A 13,123-nucleotide genomic window follows, 5' to 3' on the forward strand; every position below is an offset into this window, starting at 1 on the left:
GGGAAGGGAAGAGAAGAAAGACAAAGACCTGGGGGTTCTGCACTCTTCAGTGGGTCCGGGTTTCCATCTCAGCCGCCTCTAGCTTCTGTGGTCTGAACCTTGCCTGCCCTTGAGGCAAGAGGGCCCAGCGGGTCCTTGGAGGGCAGTGAGTGGACAGCAGCCATCTTGACTCCATCCCTGGCGGTCCCCCAAGTCCCTCTCCCCCGTCAGCTCCAACCAGAGAGGCAACCTGCAGATTTTGAAGGCAAAGAGCTGAGGAAGGGGCTGAAAGGCTGGTCTGTTTAGCCAGTCCAGGCAGCGTTTCTGCCAGTACTAAAGGAAGCCCCAGTGGTCATTTCCCATCTCCTCAGTGGCAGAAAGAGTCAGACCAGAAAAAGTCAAAATCTGGGAGAACGTCTTCCTTGAGGCCTCCAACCGCACTTGTCTTTCCCCCAGGCCCCCATGTTTCCTTGGAGGGCTAGGTCGGTTGGTGAACGGTCGTGGGTGGGAGGGGAGGGGTCTTTCCTGAGGATTCTAGCAGAGTCCATGCTCCTCATGGCTCAGCCTGGAATTGCTCTGCTACCGCAGGCCACTGTGGGTCACTGGGTGACAGTGGGGTTTAACACCCCCCCAGTCGGCCCCAGAACCCCAGGGACAGGGCCAGGCACCGAGCCCTGCAGGGAAGACACGGGACTCAGGGGCTCCGGGACACTTCTCAGGGGACCGGGCTGCGGTTGGGGAGCCTGTGGCTGGGACGACGGCGGCTGCTGCAGCTTTTTCTTGTTGATCTTCCTTTCCTTTGCTCTGCGGTTCTGAAACCAAATTTTAACCTGGAAATGGAAAGGCGGAGAGAAACAGAAGGTGGTGAAGCGGCTGCGAAGGAAAAAAGGGACAGCGTTCGGCACGAACACCAGTGTCCCCTTTTCCGGCCAAACGAGTGCCCTCTGGACCTGAAGGATCCCAGCCCTTCACACAGCTTTCCACGGACGATCCCGTAAGGGCCCCGCGCTGGAGTGCTTGTTGGAGCCCTTCCCAAGCCCAATTCAGACTCGAGAGAGAAGAGCTTCCCCCTCCCTCCTCTTTCCCCAGGTTCCTTTCCAAAGCAACCTTTATCTACAACTTTACTGGAAAAGTTCAGAGTCTCAGAAGCAAGGAAAACAGAAACCACCAGGCCCTTTTCACACCAAGCAAGAGGAGGCCAGGGCTGGATGTACTTCAAAATAACAACCTTTGGCCTCTCAAAGCTAAACTGAAATGTAATATTCCTCACCTTGGGGCTGAGAATGAGTTTTAATGTGGGGTTTCCTGACTGTGAATTTGACTTTTTTTTTTTTTTCTCCCAGACCACACAGAGCGTTCCGGAGCCAAGCCTCAACCCTCTAGTTTTCATGGGCAGGGATTGGGGTCTTATATTAATTTTTTTGCCCAGGTACCGCGCTGGGTACAGAGAGAGCAAGCCTTTAAGTCTTTATTGACCCAAATAGAATTCTGGATTAGACTATACTCAGTTTTTTCTTGTACCTCCCAGGTCCCCCAAAATAGAAAAAAAAAAAAGTTCAACTATATATATATTAAAAAAAAGAAGACAACTAGAGGGGGAAAAAGTCTTAATAAAAAGCATCTGGAAGGAAAATGCTCTCCATCTTCTTGCTTTAATCTGCCCACAGAACGAGGTGGATCCTGGGGCCTGGCTTCTAACCCTCTTCACTGGACTCCCCCAGGTAGTGACCAGGCCCTGGAGGGTTCCCACCTGCCTCTCGGAGAGCCCCAGCGTGGCGGCCAGCTCGGCTTTCCGCCGGATGGTGATGTAGCGACTGTAGTGAAACTCCTTCTCCAGCTCCAAACGCTGGTGGTCCGTGTACACGACTCGGTATTTGTCTTTCGTCCTGGTTTTCACTGTGGAGGAAGGCGAAGTTAGCACTGAGAACTGCAGGGCAGCCCATCAGTCATGGGTAATGACAAACCTCCCTAACCCAAGAGCCATTTCTCTTCCTCCACCGCCCTGGGGGGCCACGGTTTGGCTGGTTCCTGCTGAGTCTGACAAGACCCCCCCAGAGGGTCCTGGGGGGAGGGTATGGGGCTATTCGGGACAACTAAACTGGTCTTGGGGTTAAGCAGTTTTTGAAAATTAAGAAAAATTTTAAACTCATATACGCAGAAGATAGCAGAACCCCACCACCGGTTTTGTAAACCAAATACAGTACCTGAGGCTGGTGCGGCCCAGAGGAAAAGAGGGCAGGGCAGAGGCACCAGAGTCCTGGGAATATTCAGATTTTCAGGCCTACCAGGGATAGAAACCTACCCTAAAAACAGCCGGCATTGTGAATATGTGTTGTTCGTGGTGGTGGTGGTGGGTGTTACTTTCTGTTTGTTTTATTAGAAGTGGGAAGGGGGTGCAGTAGCTGACGTGTTCCCTCAAGTCACCAGAAACACACACACTCACACTCACACACGCACGCCCTATCTATCGGGTGGAAGGAATTCTGAGCCGGGGTCTGGTAGGCAGATGATCCTTCTCTCTGGGGACGCTCTATACCTGGCCGAGCGTGGCTTGGCATTTGGCACTCTTTCTTTTTTAATCCTCCATTTATTTCTGCTGCAAACCCTGCCAGGGCTATCCTGACCAGTGATCTATGCTCATTGGATTGAGTCAACATATTAAACCTTGGATTGATTGTTTTACTGAAGGGCCTTGACAAACAGCGCGACCAAGTCGGAGCAGGCCGGAGCCTGGTGTCTCCACCAGGTCTGTCCCAGGTCAGCCCTCGGCACAGCCCCGCTCAGGAGCTGTTCTCTCCCACTTGGCCTCAGGTCGGGGTCTTCTCCCAGCAGAACAGGTTCAATCGCCCTGTGCCCGGTGCTACAGTTAGATCTAAAGGGTCTGGGAGTTGCTCGGAGGTGTTTAATGCCCCGCAGGCCGACTTTGTTCAGGTAAAACCCTTTGCAAACCACAACAAAAGCGCCCTGGGAAGATACAGGCCGGATCAGAGGGAGCTCCCCCAAGCCGCTGAAAGGAGAACACAGCCCCAAACAATGCAGGACAAGGCGATCTTATCAAAGAAAAGCCCTTTCAATGCCTTAATAACAACCGCATTCTGTTTGAATTACCACTACTGAGCAAATGGCGGCGGGGCTTTCATCCCCCTCCCCGCCAGGCGCATTAACATCAACACGGCCAGCAGAAGCATTTGAATGCGCGCTGCAGCCCCGACCCTGCGCCCGCGAAGAAATTAAAGGGAACTGACACGTCCTGGGAGCCTGCGCTGCCGCCTCCAACCCACTCGAGCTGCCAGCGGTAGTGGCCCCTTCGTACAAAGGAGCAAACTGAGAATCAGACTAGGTCACGCAGATAGTATAAGGCGGGGCTGGCAGCACCGGAGCCAGGTTGGAGCCACAAAGGACAACCTCCAGGGCTGGAGAGCCGGGCGCAAAGTTCTCCCAGCCGAACTCTCCAGCAGCGATAGTGGCCTTGAGGTACTTGGGAGCGGCTCTGGCTCGGGGGCTGCCTTTTCCGTATCCCAGAGGGACCGGGGGACGCGGTGACCAGGACCCCTGTGCGCCCCGCGGCCAGCGCCCCAAGGGCCTTGGAGGCGCCCCGCACCCTCTGGGAACCAAGGCGGGGACTAGAAGAGGGGAGAGATGAGAGGGACTTGTCAGAATTCATTATTGACTGCGAAAGTCACCACCCTCTTTCCGGGCCCTAAAAGAGACAATGGCAGGGCTGGGAAGGTGTATATCAAAGCGGGCCGGGCCGAGTACCACCCCCCCTCGCCCCTTGACAGATGACACTCCGCAGAGGAGTCGGGCTCCGGCCCGCGGGCCGCGGTCTCCCCACATTAGCATCACAAGGGCGCCCGGCGCCGACTGCGGTCTTGCCACCTCGGCGCGGGACTTCACAGCGGCCTCTCATCTGCTGACCCCGCGGCCTGGGCTCCTGCGGCTCCCCTCCCTCTCCTCACCCCCGCCCGCCCCTGCTCCGCGGTCACTCTCCCGGGACTGGCCAAGGGTCTCCCTTAGGCCGCCCCAGCCCCGCCGGCTGCGCCCCAGGCAGGTTCTGTGGCAAAGAGCCTTCCTTGGAGCGCGCTCTGTGCAGGCGAGGGCGCCTCCTCTTGGGGAAGGGACTCAGCCGAGGTTCCAGATCTGCCCTGAGGCCTTCTCCCCGGGCCGCCGCATTTCCCACCTGGTCGGTCCTGGCATGTGCCCAGTGACGTAAAAACCGAGGCCCAGAGACAGCCTCCAACGGCTGCTCTGATTTATACGGCTGTAATTGGCTATAAACTTCTGCAAAGTGTCCATAACCTGCGTGCGGGCCGGGCTGGGCCAGAAAGGAGGGAAGAGAAAAAAGCGGAAGTGCAGAAGGCTGGGAAAGACTTCGTGGAGTAAAAGGGACCCAACAGGACTCTCTCACCACACCTACTGAACTTCCTTCCCACCCTGACACACATTCCGACACCAGAAGGGGCAGACCCGGAACCTACGAGCCACACACACACACACACACACACACACACACACACACGCACACGAGAGGAGACCCTGGAAAGGAGGGTTCCAGAGAAATGATCCGTGTCTGGAGCAGCGGCTGAATCTGCACCACGACTTCCTCTCCTTCTCCCTCTGCAGAAAGGAGGGGAGTCCCGGGGTGTCTTGTCCCAGCCCTCCGGCTTTTGATTGAAATAACCCCTTTGCAGATCAAAGGTTCAAAGACCCGGGCGCCCCCGCCTTCCCTACTTAGCTCCTGGGGCCAACACCTTCTTTCCAGCTTCAGCAGCTTTGCCGGGTCTCCCTACGCGCTGGAGCTCCGATGCCCAGAGTTGCCCCGAATGGGCAAATCTGGTCCCACGCGCAGCCTCGCCGCCCTCCTGGTCCCCAGACCACCACTCATCCCGGGTGGCCCGGACGGGCAAGGACGGCGTGCACAGACGGTCTAGAGCCCGGCCCGGGGGCGTTCCAGGGAAGCCGCGAACCGAGCGAGTGCGAGCGGCAGCAAGTGAGGAGGGCGATCCCGCTCCCGTGCAGCCGCGCTCCGCCGCCCTTCGCGGGACTCTCCCAAGAGTCTAAGGACGTTATGAATGAGGGACGGGAGGAAAGAGGAAGCGTCCTCTCTGTCCTACACTGAACACTGCTCGCGAGACCACAATAGTCACTCCCGACCCCAGCCAACCCAGACGCAAGGGCCGGGGGCCGGGGGGGCCGGAGCCCCCAGACGTTGTCGCCCCGCCCCGCCCCCCTGGCGCGGAGTCCCCAGACCGCCCCGGACGCCGGTCCGCACAGGGCACTCGCCGCCCCGCAGCCAGAGGCCGAGGCCGCGCCTTCCCCGGGCGCCCGCCGGCAGGGCGCCGCCGCGCTTACCTTGGCTGCCGAGCGACGGCTGCGCGGGCTTCCGCATCCACTCGCACAGGTTCCGCCGCTGGCCGCCGGGGGACAGCTGCTCGGCGGCGGCGGTGACGGCGGGCCCGGGGGGGCCGGGGTTGAGCGTCTGCAGCAAGCCCGAGGCGCAGGAGGGCGCGGCGGCCGGGTGGTGCGGGTGGTGGTGCGGGTGGTGGTGCGGGTGGTAGTCGGCGGGGCTGCTGTAGCCCATGGCGGCGGCCGGGGAGCCCCCGTTGAGGCCGTGGGCCACGGCGTTGGCGGCGGCCGCCGCGCCCCCCGGCGCGTAGCCGTTCCAGTCCTCGCGGAGCGGGGCGCCGTACGCGGGCGGCCAGGACGGTCCCGGGGACTGCGCGCTGTCCAAGTTCGCGGCGGCGGCGGCCGCCACATGGTAGCTGCCGTAGTCCGGGTACTGCGGGGGGCTGACGAAGTTCTGCGGGGCCAGGTTGAGGCCGCCGGAGTGGCGCACGGAGCTGGGATACATGCTCACGTCCTTGTCCAGGAGGTAGCTCACGTACATGGTGGCGAGGGCCCGACGGCAAACCTCACCATGCTGCCCGGGGACGGACGCGGGAGGCTGCCGGGGGCCGCGCTGGGGAAGGGGCGAGGGGGCGTAGGAGCGGCGGGCGGCTGCGCCCCGGCCTGCGGTGCTCCGCCGGCTCCTCGCGGCGCTTCTGCCTCTGAGGCGGTCCCTCCCTCTGGCCTGTCTCCTCCCTCCCTTCCTCCCTCCCTCCCCCTCTCTCTTTCTTCCTTCTTTCCTCCCACCTCCTTCCCACTAGGCTGCAGAGGAGGGGAAGACCCGCCACAGGCTGGTGTGCGGAGCCCCGGCCGGCGGCCTTACGTGATTAACGAGTGTTTACAAGACTCTATTAGTAATGACACAGACACCAATGGCTGGAGACGTCGAGGCGCAGCGTGCACCCGGCGCACAACCCCCCGAAACACGATTTGCATTTTAAAAGATAAGGGGGGGGGCTCGCGAGAGGGCAGCGACCCATCACAGCTAAATATTCAAACCTTTATTGTTAAGAGCTTCCTCCTTCCAACCTGGTGCACTTTAACCTCCAATCACAGGTTCAAAGAATGAAATCAAGAGACTTGCAAAAGAGGGGGGAAAGAGCTATCTTGGTGGGTATCTGAGTTTAGAGACTAAGGAGTCGTGTTTCTGCATTTGCAGAGAAGGGGGGGTGGTCAAGAAGCTCCTTCCATCCCAAAGAGAAAAGAAAAGGGAAGCCATTGCTTTGATGACAACGTTTCTGGCCAACTCGGGAGGTGACGAGGCGAGCCCGGAGAAATGGGCCGGTTCCTTTCCGCTCTGCGCCCCTGGCCAGAACGACTGCGCGCCCCAAACAACTGTCACCTCTGATCATTTATTTTCTTCCCCAAGGAAACCGCTGGCCCTCCACACGAGATAAATTAAGACCCTAGCTGCAGGTTGCATCTCCGAGTTTGTCTCACATTTGCGATTCAAGTTAAAGCAATTAAATTTTTTTTTAGATTTTTGTTGTTGTTGATGTGGACCATCTTTAAAGTCTTTATTGAACTTGCTACAATACCGCTTCTGTCCCGTGTCCTGGTCTCTTGGCCGCGAGGCAGGTGGGATTCTCAGCTCCCCGACCAGGGATCGAACCCACCCACCCCCACTGGAAGGGGAATTCTCAACCACTGGACCGCCAGGGAAGTTCTTAAAGCAATTAGAAAATTTTAAAAGCATTTACACTCAAGATTCAAAAGTCTTAACTGCAAACCAAGAAAGGGGTGGCAGAAGTCAGGCTAGTGGAGGGCGGTAATGCAGGCGAGCAGGAGGGTTTTTTCTAGAGATCTGGTAACGTTCTGTTTCTTGAGCAGGGTGCTGGTATGTTTGTTGTTTGTGAAAATTAAGCAAGTTACAGTTATATGTTTATATAGTTAAATACGTGGTTAAAAATCAAGGAACAGGGAATCTAGAATTTCTGTTAATATGTACCTAGGTATTTATGGCATACATCATACCTATGGCTTAAAAACACTTTCTCATTTGCAAAGTAAAACATTTCTCCGGAGAAAATTGTTTTTCATCTTCAGGGGATGGGAAGGGAACCCCGGGGCATCACTAACGATTGCTCCTGAAAAGCCCCAAGTGGGGAAGGTTTGAGAAAGGATCCTGCTTGGTTTTTGAAGCGCTGTGTCCCAGGGGCAGGGGCTGGAAGTGGTGGCTCTGGGGACCTGTACTGCGCGGCCTGGCTCGGGGCCTCCCACGGCGGATAGGAGCGCAGGGCAACCAGACTTGCTCCCTCAGGCGCCCATCTCAGTTTGGCGACCTCGGGGAGTGGGCCGGCGGTCGCTGTCTGCCTTCTCTCCGAGCCCAGACGGTGCTTCCAGACTCGGATTTGAGAGTCACAGCGGCCGGGGCGGCGGGCTGGGCAGGCTGGCTGGGTGGCTTTGAGCGCTCTGGGAACCAGCGGGGCACAGCCCCTCTCCTGCAGATCTGCCCTTGTCGCTTCTCACCGCCGAGCGTTCTCCGGCATTTGTCACTTCCTCTTGTCATTTCTGGAGCTCCTTCCAGTGTCCTTTCTGTCCCTAGATCCTCTCACCTCCCTGGATCGGGAAGAAAGCGGGCATAGTCATCCTCTCCATTTTACAGATGATACCCACCCTGCCGCAGACTGCAGAGAAGCCAGGCCCAAGCAGGATCAGGCCCTGGGATCTCCTACTTGCTGGTGTCCCCCGTCCTCTGTGTTTCCTAAGAAAGAAGGTTAAAATTGGGGCGGAGGGGAGCGACCTGGCCACTCAAATGATGGAGACTGGAGCAGATCATCCCTGCGGGCCTCCGGGGCCTAGCCCGGGCAACTGGGTGTCATCAGACCTCTTGAGAAATAAAATAGGAAACAAACTGCAAACCCCAATACAGAATCCAAATCACTGAATGGGGAGGAGGGATGCAAGGGGGGTGGGCGTCTGCGGTCCTGATGGGGCGGGGATACGGGAGGTTAAGTGGTGGGCACTGCAGACTTTTGATCTAGCAAACATCTTCCTCCTCTTCCTGGGAGACACAATCCCTCTTTCCGCCCCTCACAACCCCCTCCCAAGCCTCCAGCTCTGGAAGCCAAGGCCCAGGCTTGAGCCTGTGTGTCTTCGGAATGTGGGCATTCTTTGGAACAATCACTTTATTGGGGACAGCCATCCCCTCCGCCCTGCGGTGGCCGCTTCCTGCGTTTTTATGGCCCGGCCGCCGGCCGCTGGCTAATTGTCCCGGTTTTCCAGCTGTGTCTCTGTGCTCTGCCCTGGAGAAAGGGCTCTGGCCTGCCTGCCCAAATGCTTTGGGAGCGGCCAGGGTTGATCTGTCCCCAGGGGTCACGCCAGGCCCTGGAGCTGGCCAGATCTCAGTGAGGCCCACTCACTTGGGGGTGTGGGGTGTGAGGGCTGGAGAAAGGACACTGATTGGTTTCCTTCATGGAAAAATGGGCCCCCATGGCAGTAGCATGGTCCCACCCATGGTCCTGGGCCCTGGGCTGTGGGTGAGGGAAAAGGAGGCAACAACAATGTCCTTGGACAAGCTCCTTGGAGTGGAAATGTCCCCTCAGCTCTGGGTTGCCCTCTCAGCCAGGAGAGAACCCATCTAGGTCCCTGCAGGGGCAGGGTGGTGGGAGCAGTCAGAGAGGGGTGGAAGGTGGCTGATGGGAAAGGAGCCAGCGTGTCTTTTCATCCCCACGGCTTAGCCTCTGACAGCTCTTTGTGACGTGCCTATCCTCTGGAAACCTGCTCTAGATGGGGGAGGGGAGGCAGCTCCTGCAGCCTCGGGGTGCAGGGGTGGGGGCCTGGAAGGATGCAGGTGCCACTGGCAGCAGGGCCCCCAGCGGAGACCCAAGGAGCGTGGTAGCTTTCTCAGAGCCTTTTGGCCCGAGCTGAGAGCCACCTTGGACGGTCGTCCCCAACTCCACTGCTCAGGGCTCTGTTCCAGCCCGTACCTCCGTCTCCAGAGCAGCTGCAGTGAATTGCTCTGGAGAGAGGCAAACTTATTTGGGACGCTCGGGGGTGGGGTTGAGCTGGGGCTGAAGCTGTGACCCCACGGAACCAGAGCCCGAGCAGGATATTTAGGGCAGGAGAGGGTGGGAGGAAAGAGACCCAGGTAAATAAAGGGTCCGGAAGACTCCAGGGGCAGCCACCCCCCGGGTTATCAAGAGGCCGTCCCTTTGTTACTGACAGCGTAGCGGCCCCTCCACATTCCTTGGAGAGGGTCGGCGCTTCCAGGAGCCCGGCCGCTGGCAAGGGCAGGGGCACCGAGGGGGGCGGGGGCAGGAGGCACCGGAAGGGGCGGGCTGCTCCTCCGGGCAGATGAGACACTCCTTGAATCCACAGATCATTGACAGGGCTCTCTCCCTGCTCAAAGGTCCCCAGTGTTTGCTCCAGCTTGGGGGACCCTGCTTTTCCCCATATTTGTGGCTTCTGGAACTGGGGCACCCGTGACCCTTGTAACCCTGATGGGGCAGGCTGTCTGTATCCACCTTAGCATGCAAGCCTACTTTCTGAAGCCCCTTTTAGGTCCAGGAAATTATCCAAATAACGCAGCCCTTGCAGACTGCCTCTCCTCCCCCACACAGGAAGCCTTCACCCGGCACTGACCTGAATTCCCAGGATCGTTAAGGAAGAGTGAGAAGGAAGAGAGTGCTGTCTGATGAAATTGTTCACCTTGGCAGTCTACACTGATGTGGAAAAACGACTCAATCTCCACTTAATTTGGAGTCAGGGAGTTCTTGGGCCATCGCACTCAGTGGGCAACCCCCTCACACAAAGGAAGGCTCTATAATGGGTGGTTTGACCCCAACACACCCTGGCCTGCCACGCCACAGCCCGCTCGGCTAACATCTCTGGGAAGGAAATCCACCACAGTGTCCTTTCTGTAGGCCTCCCCGGAGTCCACTGCCTGCTCAGCCCCATCAGGTCACAAAGGAGCCAAACATGTTCGTCCTGAACAGCAGGGAGGGGCCGCAGCTGCCCACAGCTGTCCGGGCTTCATGCACAGGAGCAGATGTGTTTCCACCCAGTGGAGTCAAGAATGTTTTCCCCCAAGCAAACTGAGTCTCTCTACCAGAGGAAAAGTCCCTGAAATTGTGGCAGGTTATTGGTGGACTAGAGTTTTAACACTCAGGGTGCAGGAGAGAGGAGAAAACAGCAAGCTTTCTCATGCAGGGCAAGAAACACATTTTTTTTTCTCCCCTCAAAGCCAGGAGGTTTGGAAAATAAAAAACTTCAGGAAAGGGGCCGATATTTGGGTGCAGAAATCTGGTTTTGCTCACTGGCTGAAAGTTATGTGAATACATGGCGGTTGCACATTTTCTTCCTTTTTTTTTTTCTTTCCCCCCCTAAAATCAGTCTCTGGACACAGTGTGGATGCTGTGTAACACACTCTACTTCTGTGTGACGCATGAGCACAGAGCACTTGGGATCTCACCCCAGAGGGAAACCCTGATGCTGGGGAGGAGAGGCCCCCAGGCCAGCAACACCTAAATGGTCTCACGTGGCTTTGACGTGGAGTTACCGCTTGTTCACTCCCCAATGTCTCGTGCCTAGAGTGACCTTTGTTTGTCATATGAAAATATGTTCCTAGGAGCCCCTACGCAGTAGGTTTTATGTGGCTAAAGGAAGTGGCTCAGATAAAGGTTCAGCTCTCCTTGAGTCACTGAGCCCATTGGGAAGTTACTCTCCCAAGAGGGGGGACAGAGGACTTAGTGTCTGTAGCCCTTCCATTTTACAAAGGAGAACTCTGAGGCCCAGAGAGGTTGGGTGACGTTCCCAAGGCCACACAGCTAGCTGTCCCAGTCACGACCCTTAAGTGAGCTACTATAGGGCACTCTTTGTAACTCGGAGCACTCTGTAAAGATGTAAATTACCACAGGGCTGCTGATGCCACCCTAGAAACACTGCCTTCTAAACCCCAAACCAACTGGCCTCCTTGCCGGAACCCAAACTCCCCGCCACTCACACCAAAGAGTCGCAGAACAACCAGGTTCAGCTGTTGTGACACTTCTGACTGCTTTCTTTCGGCGTCCTATTTATTTCTCCCTTTCACAGGCACCTGCTAACTGCGGTTTATTAGTTTATTGAATGGTGAGTTTTCCATTGATTCCATCCAGATTTTTCTCCAACTGCCAACGAAGGTATCCATCCACTCCAGTCCCACAGTAAATACTTTCTGAAAAAGAGCTCGTCTTTATTTTTGAATCGGAACCCGTATCCTGTGGCTGAACTCTGGCAATGTGTCAAATTTAAAATGACGAAAGGTTATGCCAAGAATTGGGTTGTCTTTCTTCCCGCACCCGTGTCCGTGCACATCTTTAGACACCCAGACCCTAAAGCGTACCTGTCTGGGTGACGAAAAGGAGGCCCCCATTCAGTTACCCGGTAACATAGGTGAGTGGGACTGAGCTCGGGAATTCCCAGCGGGGACGCTTGCCGGGGGGGCGCCCCCTGCTCGCCGGCTGGCCTGGGACATTTTAAGGGGGAGTGAAAGTCGGCGAAGCAGCCCCCCATCTCGGAAGGCAGCGTGCGTGGAGGGGTTGAAAGGAGCTGAAATCAGCTCCTTGCTCTCCAACTTTTCTTAGAATTGCCATCGTGCTTTCATAACGAATTAGTAAGTAAAAGTATTAATTATTCACCCTGGAATCCACACCACCGCTTCTGCGCCCCCTCCCCCGACATCTCTGGGCGCGCTCCGGGCCACCCCGCCGCCCAGGCTGGCGCGCACGCTGAGGTCCGAGTCCGCGGTCGCGGTCCCCGCTCGTCGGGGTTTGTCTCCCGCGTCCTGCGCACCGGAGCGCGGAAACCAGAAGACGTCTCCGAGGCTGGCACAGGCCCAGGACGAGTCACTGTTTGAGCAAAGATGTGGCAGGAAACAAACTGCCCTGCCAGACCTCGGCAGCCTCAGGTTACCCGCCTGCAGGAGGGCCGGCCTGGCCTCTCTGCTCCTACCGAGAAGAAAGCAGCAGCCCCCGGGGGCTTTTGCCGGGGTCTTCCCCGTCGGCGCCCACGTGTGCGTCCCGCGCCCTCCCGCCCGCGCGGCTGCGAGCGCTCGGGGCTTTGGAAGAGGCACTCCCCCTTCTCCCCCAGCTCCTTTGAAGGGGCGGATCTAGCGTCTTCCCCCACCCGGATCCCCTCCTGCAGAAATAAACAATTTCACCGACAAGCTTTGAGCCCTTGAAAGGTAACTGTGTAACTGGAGACACAGGTCGTGCCTTGAGAGGGCCAGATCGCATCCCCTCTCGTTCTAAAAATACGGCTGAGAATCTTGCCTTGGGGAGCCCTACCTATCTTAGCTTGATCATATTCACATAAAGAGCTCAGGCTCTGCATTCTGGGCTCCATCTGTCTGAGAGCTGGACTCACCCCAGGGCTGGGCAAGGTACCTTCAATATAGTGTATTATTCTCAGTCTCAGGCCCAGCCCTTGGCGCTTGTATCCTGGACCAGAAAACCCTCTTCGCCAAGCGGCAGGTTTCTCGCATGTGTCAGGAAAGCCCCCAAGTCACCCTGGCTGGAGGGAGGTCAGCGTCTAGCCCCAGGCCCAAGGGCCCCAACTTTGCATCCAGGTCCTTTGTGATGTGCACCTGGTGCTCCTACATCCAGAGCAGGCTTTGGCACACGCCCGCCCTTGGCAGGGGAGGCCCTGGAGTTGTTCTACAGGTTCGGTGGGGTCACAGCTCACTTCCTGGCTCCCCTACCTACCACGCTGACCAGCCTCTGGCCTTCACCCTCACCACTAGCGGGCAACGTCTGTAAGATGGCAAAGGGGAGTGGGTTTC

The 13,123-nt window shown here is 57.5% G+C and overlaps 1 protein-coding gene across 1 annotated transcript; it reads right to left on the reverse strand.

The window, feature by feature from the left end:
* Positions 1 to 578: 578 nt before the first annotated feature.
* On the reverse strand, positions 579 to 5,866 carry CDX2 (caudal type homeobox 2). Its single transcript, XM_060129200.1, has 3 exons — positions 5,332 to 5,866; positions 1,730 to 1,875; positions 579 to 809 (listed from the first exon to the last, which is right to left on the reverse strand). Exons 1-3 carry the CDS (start codon positions 5,864 to 5,866, stop codon positions 579 to 581), a joined length of 912 nt encoding a protein of 303 aa, XP_059985183.1.
* Between the last annotated feature and the right edge of the window lie 7,257 nt (positions 5,867 to 13,123).

Source organism: Lagenorhynchus albirostris, chromosome 18, assembly GCF_949774975.1.
Source record: "Lagenorhynchus albirostris chromosome 18, mLagAlb1.1, whole genome shotgun sequence".
NCBI classification, from domain to species: Eukaryota; Metazoa; Chordata; class Mammalia; order Artiodactyla; family Delphinidae; genus Lagenorhynchus; species Lagenorhynchus albirostris.